The sequence below is a fragment of the Sus scrofa genome, chromosome X (assembly GCF_000003025.6).
Source record: "Sus scrofa isolate TJ Tabasco breed Duroc chromosome X, Sscrofa11.1, whole genome shotgun sequence".
Taxonomy (NCBI): domain Eukaryota; kingdom Metazoa; phylum Chordata; class Mammalia; order Artiodactyla; family Suidae; genus Sus; species Sus scrofa.
In genome coordinates this window covers 101,530,444-101,557,143 of record NC_010461.5, presented here as the reverse complement: position 1 = coordinate 101,557,143, position 26,700 = coordinate 101,530,444, and the positions used below count along the sequence as shown (strand labels likewise).

The window sequence follows — 26,700 nt, the reverse complement described above, 5'->3', positions numbered from 1 at the left end:
AACAGCAATAGTAAAAGAACAGCTAATGTGTTCTGAATATTTATTATATGTCAGTCAATTACCTATGTTAAATACTTTTCATGCATTATCTCCTAATCCTTATAAGAGCCCTCAAAGTTAGATATTATCCTCATTTCATTCATGGAGAACCTGAAGCTCAGGGAGATTAAGAAATCTGGAGTTCCCGTCGTGGCGCAGTGGTTAACGAATCTGACTAGGAACCATGAGGTTGAGGGTTCGTTCCCTGCCCTTGCTCAGTGGGTTAACGATCCGGCGTTGCCGTGAGCTGTGGTGTAGGTTGCAGACACGGCTTGGATCCCGCGTTGCTGTGGCTCTGGCGTAGGCCGGTGGCTACAGCTCCGATTCGACCCCTAGCCTGGGAACCTCCATATGCCGCAGGAGCGGCCCAAGAAATGGCAAAAAGACAAAAAGACAAAAAAAAAAAAAAAAAAAAAGAAATCTCCTTCAGATTACACAGTTCATATATGTATTTAAACCAAGATTCAAAACTAGATAATGTGACTCTAGACTAGGCTCAAATCCCACTATTTTAATGGTATGTCCCTTACAACAATTTTTTTTCAGAGATCATGATTCACCTCCTAAATAAATTTTGATCCATACAGCAATCATTTGGGGGGGTATGGAAGCATATGGAAGTTCCCAGGCTAGGGGTAGAATCAGAGCTACAGCTGCCAGCCTATGCACCGCAACCACAGCAACACCAGATCTGAGCGGTGTCTGCGACCTACACCACAGCTCACAGCAATGCCAGATCCTTAACCCGCTAGCAGAGCCAGGGATCAAACCCACATCCTCACGGATACTAGTCGGGTTCGTTACCACTGAGCCCCAACGGGAACTCCTTAAGTGCTTTATCAAGTACAATGTATAGAAATGTTGGAGAGTCTTATCAGTATTTTATTTCCTTTCACTTTACTCTATTACGTATCATCATAAAGACAATGGTGAGATTAGGAAAAACAGATCTAGATAAAAAGTCAAAAGTACAAAGAGTAAAATATCACTCAATAAAGCGCTTTTCAGGAGTTCCCTGGTAGCACCGGGGGTTAAAGGACCTGACATCGCTGCTGTGGCTCAGGTCACTCGTCTGGCATGGGTTCTAACCCTGGCGTGGGAACTTCCCCATATCGTAAGTGTGGCCAAAAATGTTTAAATAAAAAACAAAGCATTTTTCATCAGAGTTCCTCCAAATCTCCATCTTCTGTTATTGAACTCTTGCTCCTGAGACAAAACTCACTGCCTATGATTAGAAATTTATTAACTGAAGTATCTGATCATTTTATGCTTTTTTTTTTTTTTGTCTTTTTGCCATTTTCTTGGGCCGCTCCCGCGGCATATGGAGGTTCCCAGGCTAGGGAGCCACAGCAATGCGGGATCCGAGCTGTGTCTACAACCTACACCACAGCTCGCAGCAACGCCAGATCCTTAACCCACTGAGCAAGGCCAGGCATCAAACACGCAACCTCATAGTTCTTAGTCGGATTCGTTAACCACTGAGCCACAAAGGGAACTCCATTTTATGCTTTCTTTAGCTTAGTCCAGACTATTTCTCAGATTTGGTTCATTGCATGACATTACAATACAAAACTAAACCTAATTTGTGGCTAATGCCTCTCTTTCAGAGATTTTCAATCTTGCGCTCTGAGCTATTCCACATCCTCAGCAAACCAGTCTGACATTCTGATTTTAAATTATTCACCTTATGCCCTCAAACATGTTATAATTTAATCATTCAAGTTCTTAATACTAAAGTTACCTAAATTCATACAGCAAGATCACATTCACATTCTGTGACCTCAAATCTGAAAACAAAACCGACAGGGAAATTGTCTGTGTTTTATTTTTTTAAATAGAGGGTTTAGCAAAAGTACATCTTTAATCACAGCTTTCATTCTTTGGAGAAATACTCTAAAGGAAAACAATATTTCTTTGAGTTTTCCACTGTGGCACAACGGGACAGGCAGCTTCTTAGGAGCGCTGGGACTCAGGTTCAATCGCCAGTCCAGCACAGTGGGTTAAGGGGCCAGTACTGCTGCAGCTACAGCTTAAGCTACAACTACGGCTCAGATCTGACCCCTGGCCCGGGAACTGTATATGCAGTGCGGAGATCAAAAAAGAAAAAAATATTCCCACACTTAGAAAATGAAAATTTTTTCAGAAATCAAAATATTCTATCACTAAGGCTTAGAATACTTTATTTAACAATTAATGTCTAGTCAATTTAAACTCAAACCAAAAAGCACACATTCAGTAACAGTATATGAACGATTTTACCTTTGGCACAAAAGAGAAACCGGAAGATTTATCACTGTTCTAGAATTAATCATGTGAGCCTTAAAGTGTAACTCATTTCATTAAAATTTAAAGATCAAAGAATTTGACTCAGCCTATGTTACTCAGAAACACAAGAGAAATCAACTTTCTGTGGTTAAATAAGCATGATCCTGTCCGGACCATCATACCAGCAGGGAGTATAGATAGCAGAGACTATGCATAAAGGCCATTTAGAACTACATATCCAAAGTTTCAGTTTCCACAAATTTGCTGTCAATATTGTCTTTGATAAAACACATTCCAAGGACCCAACACCTCTTATCCTATCCACCTCTTCTCCCTTTCTACAGCATAGTAATGAGGTAGGTTAATCATAAGATTAATTATAGCATCCCTACACAGAATCAAAACTGAAAATACCATCCATTCTCAGTAATTCATGGGGTCAGGAGAAGAGGAGAGAATGTTCTCTTAGGGGTTACTTTACAAACAAAATTATCCACAGAAAAGAAACTCATGGACTTGGAGAACAGATTTGTGGTTGCCAAGGAGGAGGGAATGGGATGGACTGGGAGTCTGGGTTAAGAGATGCAAACTACTGCATTTTGCAACAGATCCTGGATAAGCAATGAGATCCTGCTGTATAGCACAGGGAACTATTTCGTCACTTGTTATGGAACATGATGGAGAATAATGTGATAAAAAGAATGTGTAGGAGTTCCCGTTGTGGCGCAGTGGTTAACGAATCCAACTAGGAACCATGAGGTTGCGGGTTCGGTCCCTGCCCTTGCTCAGTGGGTTAACGATCCATCGTTGCCGTGAGCTGTGGTGTAGGTTGCAGACGCGGCTCGGATCCCGCGTTGCTGTGGCTCTGGCGTAGGCTGGCAGCTCTACAGCTCCGATTAGACCCCTAGCCTGGGAACCTCCATATGCCGCAGGAGCGGCCCAAAGAAATAGCAAAAAAATAAATAAAAAAATAAAAAAATAAAAAGAATGTGTATACATGTGTGACTGGGTCACTTTGCTGTACAGTATAAATTGACAGAACACTGTAAATCAACTATAATGGAAAAAATAAAAATCATTTTAAAAATAAATAAATAAAATTAATTAATGTCACCATTATTTCAAATCATTCTCATCTCTAACCTAAGGAAATGCACAGAAAATATTTCTAAATACCAACCTGCCAGGGTGCTTGTATGTCGAAATGCTCTGACTTGTGAGTCAGACAATCCTGTAAGAAGTGAAATGACCGTATCCATCATGTACTCATCATATATGATACTATATTGACACTGCCGTACTAATACACCAATGAATTCACAAAAACTGGATTTGAACTTCTTCCACTGAGGACCAGCCATGGTAAGTGGATAATCTCCACTATCCTAAAACAGAAATTTTAAACAACAATTTCATTTAGAACTCATGACTTAATAAAATTTTACTTGTTTTTGAAATACCCTCAGCAGAAGCTGAAGAGATTCCTTTATCTCATCTTCTACAATAAGTCATCAAAGCAGGCAAAAGAATTATATGCAAAAGTACAGGTACCTTTGAACACCTCTGCTCTTTTATTTATAATCAAAATGGATAAAATGAATTCGCTTTAACCAATGAAAATATATACCAATTACTCAGGTTAAAAATAAAAAGCCTCTCCCATCACACAACACAGAACACTGATTAGAAATAAGTTTCTTTAAAAGAAAAGCAAACCCTGGGAGTTTGGGACAGATATGTTCTAAAATTAGGTTATGATGATGGTTGTACAACTATAAACACAATAAAATTTACTGAATTAAAAAAAGAAAAGTGAACCAAAATCAAACCAGTTATATTTTTAATGGATTCAGAATGATGAAATCATTCTCACCTAGTCTAATGGATTGATATATGACTTATAAATAATTAAAGCATTACAATGTATGTTGTCATTGGCTTCAAGACATCAAATAGCGCACATAAATAATGAGATAATTTTTTTAATGGAAATGTAGCTAGTATGGGCCTGGAAAGACTGATAGTCAAGTATTCTTAAATATAAGATGGGGCAGTCGCCAATGAAGAAACACTGAGAGTCTCCACAAATCATTAAAAAACAAACAAGTGTTAAAAATGAAAGCAGGGGAGTTCTCTGATGGCCTAGTGGGTTGAGGCTCCTGCATTCTCACCGTTGTGGCTCTGGTTGCTGCTGTGCAGCATAGGTCCAATCCCTGGCCCAGGAATTCCCACATACTGACTGTATGGCAAAAAAGAAAAAAAAAAAAAAAACCCAAGAGAGAACCTAAAATAAATGTTACAACTCTCATAAAAAAAAAAATTAAAAAAATATTTAAAAAAAGGCAGAGAGGAGTCATGGCTCAGCAGTAACGGAACCTGACTAGTATCCATGAGGACGTGGGTTTGATCCCTGGCCTCACTAAGTGGGTTAAGGACCTGGCACTGCCATGAGCTGTGGTGTAGATCGCAGATGTGGCTCAGACCTAGTGTTGCTGTGGCTATGATGTAAACCAGCAGCTGTAGCTCCTATTCGAACCCTAGCCAGGGAACTTCCATATGCCGCAGGTGTAGCCCTAAAAAGCCAATAATAAATAAAAGCAAGGAGCTCCTGCGTAACGGGATTGGTGGTGTCTTAGGAGCACTCGTTAGCAGGTTTGATCCCCGGCCCAGCACAGGGGTTTAAGGATCTGGCATTGCCACAGCTGTGGCTTAGGTTGCGACTGCAGCTCAGATCTGAACCCTGCCCAAGGAGCTACATATGCCGTGGGGCGGCCAAAAATTTTTAAATTTTAAAAATTTAAAAATTAAAGCAGATACAGCAAAAATTGGCATAACATTGTAAATCAATTATACTTTAATTTAAAAATACCAAAAAATATAAGATATAAATAAATAAATAAAAAGAGAGACCAATACTATACAGAACCTCTAAAAGTTTCTGGGAGTTCCCATCGTGGCGCAGTGGTTAACGAATCCGACTAGGAACCATGAGGTTGCGGGTTCGGTCCCTGCCCTTGCTCAGTGGGTTAACGATCCGGCGTTGCCGTGAGCTGGGGTGTAGGTTGCAGACGCGGCTCGGATCCCGAGTTGCTGTGGCTCTGGTGTAGGCCGGTGGCTACAGCTCCGATTCAACCCCTAGCCTGGGAACCTCCATATGCCGCAGGAGCAGCCCAAGAAATAGCAACAACAATAACAACAAAAAAAGACAAAAAAAAAAAAAAAAAAAAAGAGTTTCTGACAAAACTATCCTAGAAACTTAAGGTGATTTTATCACATTTTCTGATTGGCTCATTTGGTGCTGTATTGAAAGGTTATCACCTTAACTGTTGTTAGCAACTTGGTTTGCTGATATTTTCAAATCTTATTTCAGGATTCCTATCTCAAATAGCTGTTTAGAAGAAAGGTAAGTTCCCACTAAAACATTAGTATCAGAAGATTTAAATAATACCATTCCTCATGAATTACAGCTCGACTTAGAGACTGATTAACAGTACTTAGTGATCATCAAAGCCATTTTAATTCCTGTCTTTTAGAATGACATTTGAAAGCTCCTTCACTTGAGTAAGAAAAAAATGATGAAATAAAACTCAAATGAGACAAGGTTTAACTTATAAATTCATGGTGAAAAGTTTTAAAGAGTAAAACTACTGGTGCTGGAATACAGCTGTGAACAAAAAAACCAAAAATCTCTGCCCTGAAGGAGTTTATATTATAGTAAATCTAACTATGACTTTATTGCTAAGTATACTTCAAAGGCATTACTGTGAGAAAGGATCTACTGAAGTCTAAGCTATTATTTATTATGTATATGTATTGTTTTTATTACTGATATTTGAAACATGAAGATATTAAATGTATATATTCTTTTGCCTAAGCTACCACCTGGCTCCCTAAATATGTCCTTTTATGATATTCTAAAGTATATTCGTAGGCACTTAATTTTATTCTTCCTTGAAATTTTAATTTTTTAACAAATAAATACAGCTAACATTTATTAAGTTCTTACTATGTGCCAGGCATTGTAAAATGCTAAGAAATTTTTCATACATTATTGAATTCAATCTTTAAAACTGACTTATGAGTATTTTTAGCTCCATTTTACAGATGATGAACTGACACTAAGACAACTTGCCCAAGGAAGGTCACATAGCCATCATTTTATTGGATTGCTATTACCAAAGATCTTATCCACAACACTAACATTCACAACTTAAAACTTTGAAGGGCAAATAGAAAACAAGACGCATTAAAATCATCACAACAATTGAGGTAATAACTTACCTCATCAAACTCTTCAGTCATTTTTCGAATTATTTCAGAGTTCTGCATATGTCTAAACATTTCTGCTGTGACAACACCTGAAATTTTCAAGGATAAGAGGTTAATACATGGTAAATGAAAAAAAAAAATGGAGACCTTCTAAGCCAGTCTCTCTAACACTAAAGTACTTCCGTATTACATGGTCTTTACCATGATACTCAACCCTATAAAGTACAAATGCCATTCTCAACATACACAAGGAAACAGCCTCACACTTCTGATAAACTATCATTTACCTAACAAAATCAGCCTCAGCCATTTTCTACCTGACTTATTTCACTCATGCCTAAAATATATATACTAGCTTCTACCCTTTAATATAAAGCTTGTGTCATCAAGCGTGAGATAGCATCCAGGATTACATTTAAAACCTTAAGGGAGTTCCCATGATGGCTCAGTGGTAACAAACCCAATTAGTATCCATGAGGATGAAGGTTCGATCCCTGGCCTCGCTCAGTGGGTTAAGGATTCAGCATTGCCAGGAGCTGTAGTGTAGGTCGCAGATGTGGCTCGGATCCCACCTTGCTGTGGCTGTGGCATAGGCTGGCAGCTATAGCTCCAATTCAACCCCTAGCCTGGGAACTTCCATATGCCGCAGATGTGGCCTTAAAAAGATAAAAAAATTAAGATATAACCTTGAGGGTGAATCTAAAGATAATAAGGGAACAAGTAATAGGCAGGTTTCTTTATTAAGCACAACTATATGAAAGGCAACTACATCCCATCATCCCCTAAAAGGGCTTCAAATAAACTTTAAGCAGTAAGTTGTAGTTCCTGCCCATCCAAAAGCCTGTGATATAGTTGTAACCATAAACAAAGAAAAAGGAAGGAAGTGGGGAATAAAGTATTAATGGAGGTACATAATAAATGCCCTGATGAGTGGGAAAAGCCAAGAAAGGTTATAGCTCAGACAAAAAAAAAAAATTCTCTAAGTAGTCATTTCACAGAAAAGGAATCTAATGAGGACACTTAGAGTTTTAAAGGAAGATGGGAGAGAACATAAAAAAGGATGCACATTAGAAGTAGTATAACTGAATCATTTTGCTGTACATCTGAAATTAACACAACATTGTAAATCAACTATATACTTCAATTTTAAAAAAAAGTAGTGGAGTTCCCACTGTGGTGCAGCAGAAACAAATCCGACTAGGAACCATGAGGTTGCGGGTTGGTTCCCTGACCTTGCTCAGTGGGTTAAGAATCTGGCGTTGCCATGAGCTGTGGTATAGGTTGCAGATGCGGCTTGGATCTCGTGTTGCTGTGGCTCTGGCTAAGGCCAGCAGCTATAGCTCCGATTAGACCCCTGGCCTGGGAACCTACAGGTGCCGTGGGTGCGGACCTCAAAAGACAAAAAAAAAAATTTAATTTAAAAAAGTAGTAAGAGTTAGCCATGTATAGATCAAATATCAGAAAAGGATTTCTAGAAAAAAATTATGAGTAAGAGACAATGCAGGAAGAAGACGTATGTGAATTTCCACCAACAGGGTGTCAAATTTTTTTTTAAAAAAGTAAAAACTGATTTTTCTAAACCATATTTCTAATGGTAGATTATTTATTCCTTGCCAGTCTTCTCACTATGAATATTATAAACAGGAGTTCCCATTGTGGTTCAGCAGATTAAAAACCCAACGTAGTCTCCGTGAGGATGCAGGTTCGATCCTGGCCTTGCTCAGGGGGTTAAGGATCCAGCATTGCTATAAGCTGTGGCGTAGGTTGCAGATGCAGGTGAGATCTGTGTTGCCATGGCCATGGTGTAGGCTGGCAGCTGCAGCTCCATTTTGACCCCAAGCCAGGGAAGTTCCAAATGCTGCAGGTGTGGCTGCAAAAGTAAAAAAATAAAAAGAATATTATAAATATAGTAACATCTAAAAAAAGAGTATTCAAGAATTCCCATTGTGGCTCAGTAGGTTAAGAACCCAACACGGTGTCTGTGAGGATGCGGTCTGAACCCTGGCCTTGCAGAAAGCTGCAGTATAGATCACAGGTGTGGCTCCGATCTGGCGTTGCTTTGCCTGTGGCATAAGCCAGCAGCTGCAGCTCCTATTTGACCCCTAGCCTGGGAATTTACTTCCATATGCTGCAGGTGTGGCCCAAAAAATGACCAAAAAAAAACATATATTCTGGTACAGGAAGATGAGATTTACTATAAAAATTAGATATAATTAACAGATTTATTTCAACTGACCAAATTATATTTTGTAGATTAGATGCATGCACGTGTGTGTGCACACATAAATTTAAAAACAATAGAATATCATCCTCTTTCCAATCCCAAATCTGAAAGGAACAACAGATACTTGAGCTCCTTCTGTATGGGTATGCTTTAAGACCTTCCAGTAGCATACCAAAGCCAAAAGAACAGGAACTAACATCCATCAAGCCTCCCATGCATCAGCCTCTTCAGCCCTGGTAACAGGCCTATAAGCAAGGTACTATACTCCTGGCTTTACAGATGAAGACACTGATGCTAAGACAAAGAGAAGTTTTTATGAGATATTCATCTACATTATACTGCCCAGCCTCAGGTTAGATCAATTTCTACTGGTACTGTGAAAGACTCCTTACTTACCACAACCATTAAAAAACCAAATGATAGTTTAAAAATATTAACAACTTTGTAGGAAAGCACCACATCCCTACCCAAAAAGAAGCACATTCTCAAAGACCTTTTGAAGGTTTTTAATTTTTATCTAGAGTCATGGATACATCTCCAGAACCTTCCCATGTTTTACACCCAGGTACAGTAAACTTTGTACTACTAAAGACAAGTAACTCAATCCCTAAAACAATTTCCATAAAACTAACATTTATATATATATAAATCTCAAAGCAACCATAATGTATAGATTTTGACAAACTTCTAAAGCTCCTCCTCTCATCTCATTTCTTAATTCTAAAATAAATATCAGTGTTTAAATGTACCTAAGTTTGATTGGGCAAGCTCCTGACCTAAAAACACACTGATGCCAAATAATGTTATCTGATACAGAGAAAATGCTCTATGGTTTTGTTTTAAAATTGAAATTGAGAAGCCTAATTAGGAACTAAAACTGATCAAACTATAGTGTAACAGGAAAGATAACTGTTATCAACTCATCAAATTATTTCTTGCACCTGTTCAGCTGTTCTGTAATCAACCTTCCATTTTCAAAGGACATGGCCCTTGATTACATAATACAACAGAGGTACTTGTATCCTTCTACTCTAGAAAGATGAACTGAATAAACAAAATAAAAATAATAGTAACATATGTCATTTTACAAAGAATTAATGTGGCTCATAATACTGTCATTACTACAACACTTTCTCTAAACAGATTGAGTAGAATTTTCCAATATTGATTTACAGCTACCTTTAAGAAGTCAAGCAAACTAGGCAATCTCTGTATTCTAAAGTTTAGACATTTTAAAAAATTTCTCAAAACTGACCACACTACCTAGAATAGATTTACAAGGAGATCCTGCTGAATAGCACTGAGAACTATGTCTAGATACTCATGTCTCAACAGAAGAAAGGGTGGGGGAAAAAACTGTAACTGCAATGTATACATCTAAGGATAACCTGACCCCCTTGCTGTACAGTGGGAAAATAAAAAAAATAAATTAATTAATTAATTTTAAAAAAAAAAAAAACTGACCACACTAATGGCATTATTAAGACCACAGACTCGAGAAGCCTATCAGGCCTCACACATATAACATTTAATATGCAGGCTGCACTCAAAGTTGTGATCAACCTCAAATTAAAATGCATTAGCTTTTTATGTTACTTGTTTTCCAATTCCAACAACAGGATTTTTAAAAAAGTTTTGTAGAATTAAAGGAGTAGACATAAGTAAATTGTTTCTTGGGATCTTTTTTTCAGATTTGTTTAAATCAGTCATTTTTAGCATCTTTATTTATTTTTAAACAATCTTCTCTCCTCTTGACTCCTAATGCCTATGTTTTAGGTGCCATATTCATTTAAAAATATGTAATACCCTTAGAAACATTTGCCTATGCATCTTCTGAAATTTTAAGAATGGGCCAAGTGTTAGGGAGATACAGAATAGATCAGAAACAGCCGATGATCTTGACTGGCTCCTACTAATCCAGATCAGGATGTATGACTCCCTAACATTCAAAATTTTGTCCCCCTAGCCAAATGTGTGTGCTAAATGTTTTGGTCCCAGGGAAGACATTTCTATATTTTATATTTTCCCTGCTCTTATTTCAAAATCTTTTAAAATAAAGTGTAAACATTTTAAATAAGATCCCACTCCCCACTCAGAGTTTTTCTACCTTTTAGGGAAAAAAAACCTAGAAATTTCACCAACACCTTACTTAACTTACTTAGTTACTTACTTACCTACTTACTTACTTACTTACTTTTATTCATGGCACTTTTTATTTCCCTAAACTTTACAATTCCCTGCCACTTGAACCTGTATCTCTTCATTATCTTCCTCCTCCCTTCTTAATCCATTTCTTTGTTCCTAAAACCAGATGCTGAAAGTGGGAAATATATCTAATAAAAGTAACATAACAATTATAAATTGCCAAGATTTTAGTTAAGTTTCATGTATGAATACAGCTGTCAAAAGATTTTCTCTCTTACTTTGTTCTTTGCTCTTTTTTTCCTTATATATATTCTGTATGGTTATAATGCAAATAATTCAATATCTTGGCATTATTTTCCATATAAAACGCTAATATATCTTTAGGTGAACCAAAAATGAAGAGATCATTTGAGAACATTCTGTTTCCAAAATAAATAAACCTTACCTTTACAGCCTGAACACTGAATAAAAAAGTTGATGAGGTCAAGAAGTGCTATATCTCGGTCATGCTTGTATGACTCTATCCAATCGTCTACCACGGACTAAAGTAGAGAGGAAGGAAAACCATTAGCTTTTTCTAAATTTCTAAGAATTAATTAAATCAGATTAAAGTGATTAAATTCAACATTAAGTAGTATAGTTACTTCACTAAATACATACTTGTAAGAGCTCCCATTGTGGTTCAGTGGTTAAAGAACCCAACTAGCATCCACAAGGATGCAGGTTTGATCCCTGGCCTCATTCAGTGGGTTAAGGATCCAGCGTTGCCGTGAGCTATAGTGTAGGCCACAGACATGGCTCGGATCCCACATTGCTATGGCTGTGGCACAGGCCAGTGGCTACAGCCCTGATTTGACCCCTAGCCTGTGAACCTCCACATGCCACAAGTGCGGCCCTTAACAAAAAAACAAACAAACAAACAAAAAAAAAAAAACACAAAAAAAAACTTGTACACTAAAATTGAGAGTTAAATCTTAACAATAAAATAGAATCAAATTCAGTTAATTCATCACCTGATAGTACATGATGATGATTCACCTTTTTTTTTTTTTTGCATTGAAAGGAATCCGAAAACTATGGGACCCAAGTCTGAACCGAAACTTCTTAGTAACATTATAGATCTCTTAGAAAATACTAAAATGTTTTTAATATAAAGAATACAATAAAGGAGTTCTCATCATGGCATAGTGGGTTAAGAATCTGACTGCATCAGCTCAGGTCACTGCAGAGGCTCAGGTTTGATCCCTGACCAGGTGCAGTGGGTTAAAAGGTCTGGCACTACCACAGCTGTTGGCATAGGTCGGCAGCTGCAACTCAGATTCAATCCCTGGGCAGGGAACTTCCATATGCCACAGGTATGGCCATAAACAAATGACAATAACAAAAAAGAATACAATAAAAACGATCACACGAAGGACAAAAAAATCTTAAAATATTTTTGAGCAGACTTCCCAGGTGGCTCAGTGTGTTAAGGATCTGGCAATGTGTCACGACTGTAGCTCAGATCACTGCTGAGGCACGGATTTGATCCCTGGCCCAGGGACTTCCACATGTCATGGGCAAGGCCAAAAAAAAAAAAAAGATGGTTAAAATATTTGACTGAAATATCATACCATGTAATATTTTTCTTGGCCACACCCACAATATGCAGAAGTTCCTGGGCCAGAGATTCAACCCATAGCACAGCAGTAACAACACAGAATCCTTAACATGCTGAGCCACCATGGAACGCCATACTATGTACATACACTGCAATGGATACAAACAATAAATGTTGGAGTGCTGGAGAGTGTGAAGAAATGGGAACCCTCTTACACTGCTGGTGGGAATGTAAACTGGTATAACCACTATGGAGAACAGTATGGAAGTTCCTCAGAAAACTACATATAGTACTACCACATGATCCAGCAATCCCACTCCTGGGCATATATCTGGAGAAAACAGTAATTCAAAAAGATACATGCATCCTAATGTTCATTGCAGTACTATTTACAATAGCCAAGACATAAAAGCAACCTAAATGTCCATCAACAGAGGACTGGATAAAGAAGATGTGGTACATATATACAATGGAATACTACTCAGCCATAAAAAATGAAACAATGTCATTTGCAGCAAAATGAACAGACCTAGAGATTATCATACTAAATGAAGTAATCTAAGACAGAAAAAGACAAAAACATATGATATCATCTGTATCATTTTCAAAATTATGTACCATAATTACGTCAATCTAATTTTGAAAATGATACAAATGAGGGAGTTCCCGTCGTGGCGCAGTGGTTAACGAATCCGACTAGGAACCATGAGGTTGCGGGTTCGGTCCCTGCCCTTGCTCACTGGGTTAACGATCCGGCGTTGCCGTGAGCTGTGGTGTAGGTTGCAGACGTGGCTTGGATCCCGCGTTGCTGTGGCTCTAGCGTAGGCCAGTGGCTACAGCTCCGATTGGACCCCTAGCCTGGGAACCTCTATATGCCGCGGGAGCGGCCCAAAAAATAGCAAAAAAGACAAAAAGAAAAAAAAAATGAGGAAGTTCCCTTGTGGCACAACAGGTTAAGGATCTGGCATTGCCACAGCAGGGGAGCAGTTCAATCCCTGGCCTGGGAACTTCCACATGCCACAGGTGGGGACAAAAAGAAAACAGATACAAATGAACTTACTTATAAAACAGATTCAGATTTCAAAATCAAACTTACAGTTACCAAAGGGGAAAGGTGGCAGCGGGGGTAGGGGGTGGGGATAAATTAGGAGTTTGGGATTAACATATACACACCATAATACATAAAATAGATAACAAACAAGAACCTACTGTATAGCACAGGGAAATCTACTCAATATTCTGTAATAACCTATATGGGAAAAGAATCTGAAAAAGAATGGATAAATATGTGTATATATATAACTGATTCACCTTGCTATACACCTGAAACTAATACAACATTGTAAATAGATTACACGCCAATTAATTTTAAAAAAAAACTGCAAAGGAATAATATTTTAAAAATTTTTTTAAAAAGAAGTGAATGCCTAAGTCAGGAAATGCAGAATAAAATAACACCTTTTCTCAACAGTGAGTACTAATAGTCCCACATTAATAAGAAAGGCAAATTGAAAGCTAAATAAATGTCAAAAGAAAGTAGGATAGTTCATAAATCTGGAAACTTATTACTGTTATATGACAATACCCTCCAAATTGATCTACAGACTCAATGCAATTCCCATCAAAATCCCACCTGGCTTCTTAACAGAAATTGTAAAGTTGATCCTAAAATCCTTAGGGTAATACAAGGGATCCAGAACAGTTAAAACAGTCTTGAAAAAAGAACAAATTTGGAGAATTCGCAGTTCATGATTTTAAAACTTATTACAAAGCTACGGCAATCAAGACAGTAAAGAGAGTACTGGCAAAAGGATAGACATGTACATTAATGGAATAAAACTGAGAGTCCAGAAATAAACCCTTAGATTGACGGTCATTTAATTTTTAACAAGGATGTCAAAGCAATTAACAAGAGAAAGACTAGTCTTTTCAACGAATGATGCTGGGACAACTGGATATCTGTATGCAAAAGAAAGAAGTTGGTGGACTTCCTGCTGTGGCTCAGTGTGCTGACTGCGAGGGCTGTGGGCTAAAGGACCTGGTGTTGCCGCAGCTGTGGCACTGGTTGGAGCTGGGGCTCAGATTCAATCCATGGCCTGGGAACTTCCATATGCTATAGGTGTGGCCATAAAATTTTTTTTAAGAAGAGAATGAAGTTGGACCCTATCTTACACCATATACACTATTTAACTGAAAATGGATCAAAGACCTAAATGTAAGAGCTAGAACTATAAAACACAATAAGTCAATCTTCATAACCATATGTTAAGCAAAACTTTCTTAAAAAAAAAAAACCTTTCTTAAATATTAGACCAAAAAGAGAAGACACAAAAGAAAAAATAAATTTGACTTATTTAAAATTAAAACTTTGTTCTTCAAAAGACTACATCAAATAAGTGAAAGGACAACCCACAAATGGGAGAAAACATTTGCAAATCATATGTTTGATATGGGATATGTACCTACAAAATGTAAAGAACTACAACTCATTAATTTTAAAAAGCCAAATAACCTAATTAAAAATATGGACAAAGGATCTGAATAGACAGTTCTACACAGAAGATATATAAATGGCCATTAGCATATGCAAATGGGCAATTTTGCCATGAAGGATAATGGAAATCAAAACCACAGTAAGAGGAGTTCCTGTTGTGGATCATGGGTAACGAACCCAAATCAGTATCCATGAGGACATGGATTTGATCCTTGGCTTCACTCAGTGGGTTAAGGATCTGGCATTACCGTGAGCTACTGTACAGGTCGCAGATGCAGCTCAGATCTGGTGTGCCTGTGGCTGTGGGGTAGGCTGGCAGCTGCAGTTCCAATCTGCCCCCTAGCCTGGGAACTTCCATACACCAAGGCTGCAGCCCTAAAAAGACAAAACAAAACACAGTTTAAAAAAAAAACCCACTTTACTTAGGATGGCCATTTAAAAAAAGGCAATAACAAATGCTGGCAAGGATTTGAAGAAATGAAATGCTAATGTTATTAATGATGCTAATGTTTTTACACTGATGGTAAAAACATTAAATGGTGCTGTCACTTTGGAAAAACAGTTTGGCACCAACTCCTCAAAAGGTTAAAGTTACCAAATGATTCCACAACTCAACTTCTAGGTATATATTACCCAACAGGAATGAAAACATACATCCAAACAAAAACTTACACAATAATACTCATAAAAGTATTATTCACAATAGTCAAAAAGTGGAAACAAACCACAGGAGCATCAAGGGATGAATGGATAAACAAAATGTGGCATAGCTATACAATAGAACATTATTTGGCAATTAAAAAATGAAGTTACAATACATGGCACAACATGGATGCTCTTTCAAAACATTATGCCAAGTCAAATAAACCACTCAAAAAGGACCACATTATTTGCATGACCCCACTTATATGAAATGTCTAGAATAGGCAAATTTATAGAAAGTAGATCCATGCTTAGACCTGAGGGCAGGTGAGGAGAAAATGACTGCTAATGGGTACAAGGTTTCTTTCTAGGGTATTGAAAAAATTCCTCATGAGCACAAGGTTTCTTTCTGGGGTTGTAAAAAAATCCTAAAATTAGAATGTGGTAATGCCTGCACAACTCTGTGAATGCACTAAAAACCACTGAATTTACACTTCAAAAGGGTGATTTTATAGTTTATGAATTATATCCCAATAAAGCAATTTTTTAAAAAAATAAAACTAAAAACTAAAAACAGTACTATATTCCCTTGTGGAAAGAAGAGGAAACCACAAAATAGATAAAAACCATTTTTAAATAAACAAAATTTTTAAAATTAGGATGATAGGGGGCATAGTTTTTAGGCATTAGCATGCTGAGGCCCCCTTTGCCTAGCAAAGCAATAAATCTATCTTCTCTTTAATCACCCCTCCAAAATTAGGATAAATAACAGCTAATACTAAAAAATGAAGTCAGGAGGGAAAAATGTTTTAAGTTATATACAAATAAATATAGAATCTCGGTATGAACTGAATGAGTAAAATATGTACAATTTTATGTACAAAAAAGATAGTACTACACAAAAAAAGAAAAAGGAAATATTATCTAAGAATTACCTGCTTCAGAGACTGACTGGATATATTCTAAAATTCTAATTAATTTCTAGATTTCCGTTCTTTTCTATATTTTGTAGTAGCTTATGTTAACCAATTCAATTTATGAAAGAAATGTATTTAAGATGATTCCCAAGGATGATATGGGCAAGAGATATCAAGGGAATATATCACAGGAGTATGGGAGGTTTTGGTTTTTTTGTTGTTGTTTTTGCCTTTCTGCCTTTTCTTGGGCCACTCCCGCGGCATATGGAGGTTCCAAGGCTAGGGGTCTAATCGGAGCTATAGCCGCCGGCCTACGCTAGAGCCACAGCAACCTGAGATCCAAGCCACCTCTATGACCTACACCACAGCTCACAGCAACACCGGATCGTTAACCCACTGAGCAAGGCCAGGGATCGAACCCCCAACCTCATGGTTCCTAGTTGGATTCGTTAACCACTGCGCCACGATGGGAACTCCAGGAGTATGGGAGTTTTAAAACATGGCCCCAAGTTGTTTCACACTGCTCCCCCCAAAAAAGGTGGGTCTAGAGTTCCTGATGCGGCATAGTATATGTTAAGGATCCAAAGTTGTCTCCACAGTGCCTCAGGCTGCTGCTGAGGTTTGGGTTCGATCCCCAGCCCAGCACAGTGGGTTAAGGATACAATGTTACCATAGCTGTGGCTCAGATTCCATCTCTGGCACAGAAACTTCCATATGCCACCAGTAGGGCCATAAAAAAAGAAGTAGGGTCTCTGTCCCCTTCTCTAGAACAAAGTGCAATAGAAATGATGCCTCCAAGATTGTCATAGAAGGCTATTCAATTTCAGCACTGGATTCTTGCAGCACTAGAAAACTAGACACTCGCTCCAAACCCAAAAGCCATACTATAAGAAACCAAAGCCACATGGAATGACCATTTCTAAGTATTCCAGGTAACAACATTTCCAGATGAGTCCAGTCTTCAAGTCACTCCTGACTAGGCATCAAACATGAATAAAGAAGCCTCCAAGTAGAGTTCCCACTTTGGCACAGTGAGTTAAGAATCTGACTGTAGCAGCTCAGAGGCATGGGTTTGATCCTCAGGCCAGTTCAGTGGGTTAAAGGATCTGGTATTGCTGCAGCTATGGCTCAGATTTGATTCCTGGCCCGGGAACTTTCATATGCTGCGGGTGCAGCCATTTAAAAATTTCTTTTAGGAGTTCCCGTCGTGGCGCAGTGGTTAACGAATCCGACTAGGAACCATGAGCTTGCGGGTTAGATCCCTGGCCTTGCTCAGTGGGTTAAGGATCCGGCATTGCCATGAGCTGTGGTGTAGGTTGCAGACGCGGCTGGGATCCCGCGTTGCTGTGGCTCTGGCGTAGGCCGGTGGCTGCAGCTCCGATTCGACCCCTAGCCTGGGAACCTCCATATGCCGTGGGAGCGGCCCAAGAAATGGCAAAAAAAAAAAAGACCAAAAAAAAATTTTTCTTTTAAAAGCCTCCAGATGATTATAGTCCCTGTTTTCATCACCTCCAGGCATTCAAGTTATCTCAGCTAAAACCCCAGCCGTCATGGCTGGAAGCACACAAGAGACATCCCTCTTTAGTTCTGTCTGATTTCTAGATCCACAGAATCACCAGGGATAACAAAATGGTGGCAACTCGAGCCACAGCAGCTGACAACACTGGATCCTTAACCCACTGTGCCACCAGAGGATTCCAAAATGGTTGTTTTACATCACTAAGTTTGGTATACCAAGTGCTACATTAGAAAGAGAAGAGTAAGAAATACATTCAAGGGGAGAAGAACATATCTCAAAAAAAAAAAAAAAAAAAAAGAAGAGTGATATTTCAATCTGTCAATCCTGTGTGATATGGACGGGAGGAAGTAAGAACTATTCCAGGCAAATAAATAATAAAAACAAAAGGAAGGGCAGAGAACATATGGTGGCTAGAAAACATCAAGTATGTCTTTAGGAAATCTGGGCTAGAACTTTTAGATAAGAAAGTACTCTTGAAAGTTTGTAAACGGGAGACTTCCTTGATTAAATCTGGTGTTAGAAAGATAACCCAAGTAGGAGTGTACAAAACAAACTGGAGGTGGAGAGATGATTCAGGGAAATCAATGGAGAGATACTGTGGATATTGTGCTTTTAAGAAGGAAAACGCATTTAGAAACAAAAAAAACAGGAGTTCCCGTCGTGGCGCAGTGGTTAACGAATTCCGACTAGGAACCATGAGGTTGCGGGTTCGGTCCCTGCCCTTGCTCAGTGGGTTAACGATCCGGCGTTGCTGTGCCTCTAGCGTAGGCCGGTGGCTACAGCTCCGATTCAACCCCTAGCCTGGGAACCTCCATATGCCGCGGGAGCGGCCCAAGAAATAGCAAACAACAACAACAACAACAAAAGACAAAAAGACAAAAGACAAAAAAAAAAGAAACAAAAAAACAAATGGCATAGAGGTACAATCTTAACATATGACAAATCATAAGCAACACAAAAATAAGGGAAGTGTTCATTCTTTAAACACTGAGATACCATTAAAAAATATATAAAGAAAAGCCACCACGTTTTCTATTAAAATTTTCTGATGTGCCAAAAAGTTAAAAAAAAAACCCTACAGACTAGATAAAAATAGAATAGCCTAATTACTTATGGATATAAGTTGATATTTCTGATGTTAACAAAAATAAAATATATCAGAAAAATATTAATGCATTTAACCACTTAGGACATTATAGAGAAAAAAAGTATAAATATAAAAAGGAAAGCAATGAAATGGTATAAAATGTGACAGAGATAATTTATACCTTTGATAAAGTTAACCCAAAGTGGGAACTAGAGAGAGGATAATTTTTTTAATCAGGGAATGACCAAATAAACCATAGTACAGTAATATAAGACATTATTATTTTTTCTAATATGTACACAAAATAATCATTCAAAACATTAAACAAGAAATAAAATACACATACTAATCATAACTACATAAAAGTAAACCATATATGGATAAATGACTGTGAGTTCGAATTTAAGAAAATATACTGCACTGTAAATTGATGATAGTTCAAAAGTTAACAATTCTTTTTCATTTTACATATAAAAAAAGGTTTTTATTAATTATGACTGATTTTTTTTTTTTTTTTGCCTTTTTTAGGGCCGCACCCGTGGCATATGGCAGTTCCCAGGCTAGGGGCTGAATCAGAGCTGTAGCTGGCCTACACCACAGCCACAGCAACACCAGATCCGAGCTGTAACTGTGACCTACACCACAGCTTCAACACGGCAACACAAGATCCTTAACCCAGTGAGGGAGGCCAGGGATCAAACCTGAGTCTCTTCATGGATATTAGTTGGGTTCGTTACCACTAAGCCACAACCAGAACTCCTCCAATTGATTATTTTTTTAATGGCCGCACCTGCAGCATATGGAAGTTCTGGGCTAGTGGTTGAATCAGAGCTGCAGCTGCTGACCTACACCACAACTACTGGCAGCACCAGATCCTAGCTGCATCTGCAACCTATGCCGCAACTTACCGCAATGCTAGATCCTTAACCCACTGAGTGAAGTCAGGGATGGAACCCGCAACCTCACGGACACTGTGTCAGGTCCATAATCCACTGAGCCACAATGGCAACTCCCAATTGATATTTTAAAATTTATTTTAAAAACCACACATATTTAGATAAGTCCATATTTATAAACAAGATTTACACTTTAGTTATTCATTGATAACAAAATTTTAATGGCTAGCCCTCCCTATACCCATTTATGGGCATCTTTTTTGACTAATTCCATGAAGGAAAACAACTTTTCCCTATGGCTTTTATAAATGCCGAAATGCTTCTACTGTCATTTTAAAAAATTAGGATGACCTGACAAGGATATGACTCCAACTTTTTATTTTATTCTTCTGCTAAGCAACAGCACAAGTAATAAAATTTATAATAGGCAAAAGTGATCAAAATAATACACTAAAGTGAACAGTGCTTATATTAGATCACTCAACCAAGAATTCTCTATGGGCAAAGAACTTCATGTTCTAATAGCCACTATATAAATACAAAGGAAAACGAAACCTCAGTCAGGGTTTACATCAGCATATTTTTTTGACCAAGTAATTTTTTACCGTATGCCATTAAAAGAAAATAATGCAGCAGAAAAGACGCAGCTTAGAGATCTTACATCTGATTAGAAAGAGTCCCAGTTTCTGGCTATTTTGTAGGTTTTTTAATAAGCAGCATTATAATTTTTTCAAACAGAAACATCAGGGATATATTTTATATAACTCTCTAAAAGTTCAAAATGTATAAATGAACTGGGAAGAACAGAATAAACATTACCTGCATAGCACTCTTGCCCATTTTAACAACTTCAAACAACATCATGTTTTCCACTCCATTCTGTTGGTGATGACCATTCATTCGGTTTGGACCAGAAGGAGGTTTTCCTCCTCCATTTCCACCTTTGCCCTTTTCTCCTGGGCCTTTTTTGCCTTTTTTACAAGTCTGCATAAAAACACAAGTTAATCAGGTTATACCCTTATCCTTGAAGGTTCAAAATAAAGCTACAGCAGAAGCAGCTGATAGAGTGCCTAATTGTAACAAGCTTAAACCTAACAAAGTGGAGTGCCATACACATATATTATAATAAAATGTTATGGTTGTGACAGCCTCATTGTGGTATCGAGTTTTTCAACTAAACTACCATATACCTCATGTGACATTGCAGTTAGGAGCACAGTCTCTGCAAACTGACAGACTGCATGGGTCCAAATTTTTATTCCTGTCAGCTGAGTAATCTTTGGCAAATTACTCAACCACATTGTGCCTCAGAGAGAGCTTCTAATTTGTAAAGTGAGGATAAAACTGTGCTTAGTGCACAGGATTGTTACTCTAGGGTACAGACTGAAGTGGGCAGCAGGAATAACAAAATTCTATGAAATAAGTAACTTGTTCAACATTTTAACATGATGTCTACTGCTAGTCTTGTAAATCATTGTTGTGCCTTGACAAAAGAATTCCAAATAGTATGAATAGCTATATCAATCTCATTTTAATTCTGGCCCCTCCCTCAACACTTATTTATTATAAAAATTCACTATGGAGGGAACTATATCTAGTCACTTATGATGGAGCATGATAATGTGAGAAAAAAGAATGTATGTATGTATGTATGTGTGATTGGGACACCTTGCTTTTACAGTAGAAAATTGACAGAATGCTGTAAACCAGTTATAATCAAAAAAATAAAAATCATTATAAAAATATCAAAATTCAAAGCATAACTTTAAAAAATTCACTATAGAAATGAAAGTTGTCAATATTGGGGGTGATGACATCATAAATCAGTGAAAAGGTTGCCTACACGCCTCAGTTATAAAACACCTCCCCCAACTTAAAGTCCTCATTTCTAAAATGTCAGAGTTGTATTGCAATCTTTACAGATTAGATGATTTCTATTTTTATTTTCTCTTTGTCTTTTTAGGGCCACACCCACAGCATATGGAGGTTCCCAGGCTAGGGGTCCAATCTGAGCTGTAGCCGCTGGCCTGCGCCACAGCCATAGCAACACCAGATCCGATCCGCATCTGAAACCTACACCACACTCACAGCAAAGCCAGATCCTTAACCCACTGAGCAAGGCCAGGGATCAAACCTACGTCCTCATGGATGCTAGTCAGATTTGTTTCCACTGAGCCACGACAGGAACTCCTAGAATAGATAATTTCTAAGATCTCTTAGATGTATACATTCCTATGATCTAGCCCAAAAGTCAGCCAACTTTCTGTAAAGTATCAGATAGTAAATATTTTAGGATCCATGGACCATACTGTGTCTGTCACATATTCTTTATTTTTACAATTCTTTAAAAATGTAAAAATCATTCTTAACTCATGGGCAGTACAAAAACAGACCACAGCTGCAGATCCCTGATCTACAGCCTGGTCTACAAATTTATTTCTATTGATAGTTTGTATGTTTGTATACTTTGTTCCATAAAGGGCCCTTCCTCCTTCTTTAAGAATTCAAAACTCAGAGGTCCTGTTGTGGCACAGCAGAAACAAATCCATGAGGATGTGGGTTAAATCCCTGGCCTCATTCAGTGGGTCTGGGATCCAGCATTGCCATGAGCTGTGGTGTAGGTTGCAGACGCCGCTCAGATCTGGTGTTGCTGTGGCTGTGGTGCAGGCCGGCAGCTGTAGTTCCAATTCAACCCCTAGGCCTGGGAACTTCCACATGCCTCCACTTGTGGTCTTAAAAGTAAAAAAAAAAAAAAAAAAAAAAAAAAAGAATTCAAAACTGGAGTTCCCTGGTGGTCTCGTGGTTAAGGATCTGGCATTGTAATTGCTATGGCTTAGGTCACTGCTGTGGCATGGATTTGATCCCTGGCCTGGGGAACTTGCGCATGCGAAGCAAAAAAAAAGAATTCAAAACTACCCTACTCTTAAAAAGTATTTCAAATCCCTTGCTAACAAATGAGATACTATTTGTTAATTTACATTGTTTTGTTAATGAGAATCAGTCTTTGTGAACCTAAGTCATTAATTCCTAATTGTAGAATGAAAGGCTTCCCAGTAAAAGAAATTACAGAGATAAGGGCGAAAGAAAAGATCAACCAACAGTAAAGAGTACACTAGAGGAAATCCTGACGGGGCTTATCGGAAACAAATCTGAATAGGAACCATGAGGTTTAAGGTTCGATCCCTGGCCTCGTGCAGTGAATTAAGGATCCAGCATTGCCATGAGCTGTGGTGCAGGTCGCAGACGCAGCTTGGATCTGGCGTTGCTGTGGCTCTGACATAGGCAGGCAGCAACAGCTCCAATTAGACCCCTAGCCTGGGAACCTCCATATGCCGTGGGTGTGGCCCTCAAAAAGACCAAAAAAAAAAAAAAAAAAAAAAAAGAGTACACTAGAAAAGTATAAAATATCCCTGTTAAATAATGTGCAGCTATATATTTGCAATTTATCATATGCCTCAATATTCCCTGTTGGTATGAAAAACTAATTAGTACAATTAAAATGGTTCAATGGATATGATGTATGAGGAAAAATATGGAAAGTGATAATACTGGGAAGTACAAGAGGTAAACATACTAACCTGGGTGTAATCTTATAGAGGGGAAAAAATCCATTAAAAAAAAAGAAAAACATTATGAGGGAGTTCCCAGAGGCCTAGTGGTTGAAGATTCAGGGCTGTCAGTGCTGTGGCTCAGGGTTCCATCCCTGGACTGGGAATGGGAACTTATATATGCCACGGGCATAGCCAAAAAAGACTATGAGATAGTATACTACAGTGGATTAACAGCACCATCTTGCAACACATGTGGACTCAAATCCTTTAATCACTAAGCTTCTCTAGACCTCAATTTCCTATCTATAAAAAGGGAGTTTTCTAGTCTACAAGGTTGTTCAAATATTAAATAACATGTAAAATTATTAGCACAGTGCATTGAACATACATAGTATAAAGTCAAAACATTTTTATAATAAATTATTTTTTTAGGGCCGCACACGCAGCATATGGAGGTTCCCAGGCTAGGGATCTAATCAGAGCTACAGCTGCCAGCCTACGCCAGAGCCACAGCAACACAGAATCCGAGCCACATTTGCGACCTACACCACAGCTCACGGCAATGCGAGAACCTCACCCCACTGAGTGAGGCCAGGGATAGAGCCCACAACCTAATGGTTCCTGGTCAGATTTGTTTCCGCTGCCCCATGACAGGAACTCCAATAAATTCTTGATCTGACCTCTAACACCTAGCTCATTCAGCAGTGGTTATTCTATTTAGATGTCTTATCCCAATTTGTAAATTAAATCAAAGCCAAAAGTAGTTTCAATTTTGCAAAATGTATGCAGAACAAGAAGAAATGGTTTGTTTGTTTTTTTTATTACCCAATGGCATATGGAGTTCCCAGGCCAAGGATCAGATCCAAGCCACAGCTGCAACAACACTGGGTCCTTTAACCCACTGTGCCAGGCCAGGTATCAAACCTGAACCTGTGTCCCTGGTGCTACAGAGATGCCACGGATCCCATTCACCACAGCAGGAACTCCAAAAGAAATGATTTTCTAATGAATACCCATATACCACCCACTAGAAATATGGCTGTCTTTGGATAGTCACAAGTTAACATTTGTTTTAAGTTATTTGCTCACTCTCTCCCTCTCTCTCTCAAACTACTACCCTTTTTGTTTTGGCTGCACCCAACAATCCGAAGTTCATGGGCCAGGGATCAAACCCGAGCCACAGCAGTGACTGTTACCATAACAATGTCATCAGATCCTTATCCCGCTGAGCCACCAGGAAACTCCCTCAGAACTATTAAGGGACTATGAAATTATGAAACACATAGATTATGTGCACTCTAAAAAGATATTCCACGAGTTCCCATCGTGACTCAGTGGTAACAAACCCAACTAGTATCCATGAAGTCGTGGGTTTGATCCCTGGCCTCACTCAGTGGGTTGAGGATCCGGTGTTGCCTTGAGCTGTGGTGCAGGCTGCAGAAGCGGCTTGGATCCTGCATTGCTGTGGCTATGGTGTAGGCTGGCAGCTGTAGCTCCGATTCGAACCCTAGCTGAAAACTTCCATATACCACAGGTGGGGTCCTAAAAAGACAAAAAGAAAAAAAAAAGATATTCCAAAGACTCATTAAATAAATTATGTTCCATAAATAAAATGGGATACTATGACATAAAAATTACACACAGGAAAAATTCACTGATAGGAAAGCTGCTGACAACACACCTCCAAGTTTTAAAGGCAAATTAAAGAGTTTACATAGAGGGAGTTCCCGTCGTGGCGCAGTGGTTAACGAACCCGACTAGGAACCATGAGGTTGCGGGTTCGGTCCCTGCCCTTGCTCAGTGGGTTAACGATCCGGCGTTGCCGTGAGCTGTGGTGTAGGTTGCAGACGCGGCTCGGATCCCGCGTTGCTGTGGCTCTGGCATAGGCCGGTGGCTACAGCTCCGATTCGACCCCTAGCCTGGGAACCTCCATATGCCGCGGGAGCGGCCCAAGAAATAGCAATAACAACGACAAAAGACAAAAAAAAAAAAAAAAAGAGTTTACATAGAATGATTCCATTTATGTAAAATTCTATGTGCATGTTTATACATAGGTGTGTTTATATATGTATATTCATCAAAATGTTAAATGTTTAAAATGTTAAGTTTTTGCTTTCTTCATTGTATATATCAGTATTATTTAGACTTGTTAAAGTAAATGTGTCATGAGAAAATATAAATCCAAAATTCACTTTGGCAAAAAAAAAATGCTAAACAAAAACAAGTCATCTTTTGCACACTATATTTACACATGCACAGAGTCAATCAAATGTACTTTCCAAAACAGTAAAATGATTTAACCATTCACTAAGTTATCCACACCCCTCAGGCTACCCACTCATACTCTAAACTTGCATTCGACTGACTCAGAACTTCACTTTGTTAGTTTTTATCCTTGACATTACTTATAGTCAGTGTCAGTCGTAACCCATTAGACTCAAATACTTGTAGGTTACATTTTTAGAGTGCTTTACAGTAAGAAATTTGTTTACACATGATTTGCTTTATATCAAACCACTCATGTGCAAACAAAAATAAAGCCAAACAGAATATTACATTTTGCTTAGCAAACTATGCTTTATAAAATAAACTACTAGAAGCAATGATGTATTAATTCTAACTTTAATAGTAGAAATAGAAAATCAAAAGGTATTTGGTCTATAAGTCAAATTTAATACATGTGTTAAAGGCTTACCATACCAATCAGAAAAAAATTAAGTATTTTTAAAAGACAACATCTGAGACATAACTAAACAACTATATATTATGTATACATTCATATGTATATTTATGGCCTTAAACCAAAATAGACACATATTCTGTACATACTTTTCCTTTGCCTTGCTTTTGGTTTTTTCCTTCAATGTCTTCAAAATCTGTGTCAGAAGAAAAATGTGTCTCTGACTCCCTATGACAAAAAGATAAGCAATTATTTAAAACCTTCCTAAGAAATGTGTACGGAACTTCTAATTTTCACTATATTTTCTAAAATAAATTTTGGTTAACTCATTATAAAATTCTATATCGGCATTAAATGTAATTAAGATGATTC

At 38.1% G+C, this 26,700-nt stretch overlaps 1 protein-coding gene across 15 annotated transcripts in view; it reads right to left on the bottom strand.

The window, feature by feature from the left end:
• Positions 1 to 26,700, bottom strand: part of STAG2 (stromal antigen 2) — a 141,289-nt gene that overhangs the window by 60,262 nt on the left and 54,327 nt on the right. For 11 of the 15 annotated variants that reach the window (XM_013986403.2, XM_021080228.1, XM_021080225.1 and 8 more), the window contains 5 exons: positions 26,478 to 26,556; positions 20,917 to 21,081; positions 11,388 to 11,484; positions 6,586 to 6,662; positions 3,485 to 3,689 (listed from right to left, as the gene is read on the bottom strand). In XM_013986403.2, coding sequence (XP_013841857.1) covers positions 3,485 to 3,689; positions 6,586 to 6,662; positions 11,388 to 11,484; positions 20,917 to 21,081; positions 26,478 to 26,556 — 623 coding nt within the window. The remainder of the gene's footprint in view (positions 1 to 3,484; positions 3,690 to 6,585; positions 6,663 to 11,387; positions 11,485 to 20,916; positions 21,082 to 26,477; positions 26,557 to 26,700) is intronic. The other 4 variants (XM_021080231.1, XM_021080229.1, XM_021080232.1 and 1 more) reach the window with 1 other exon arrangement.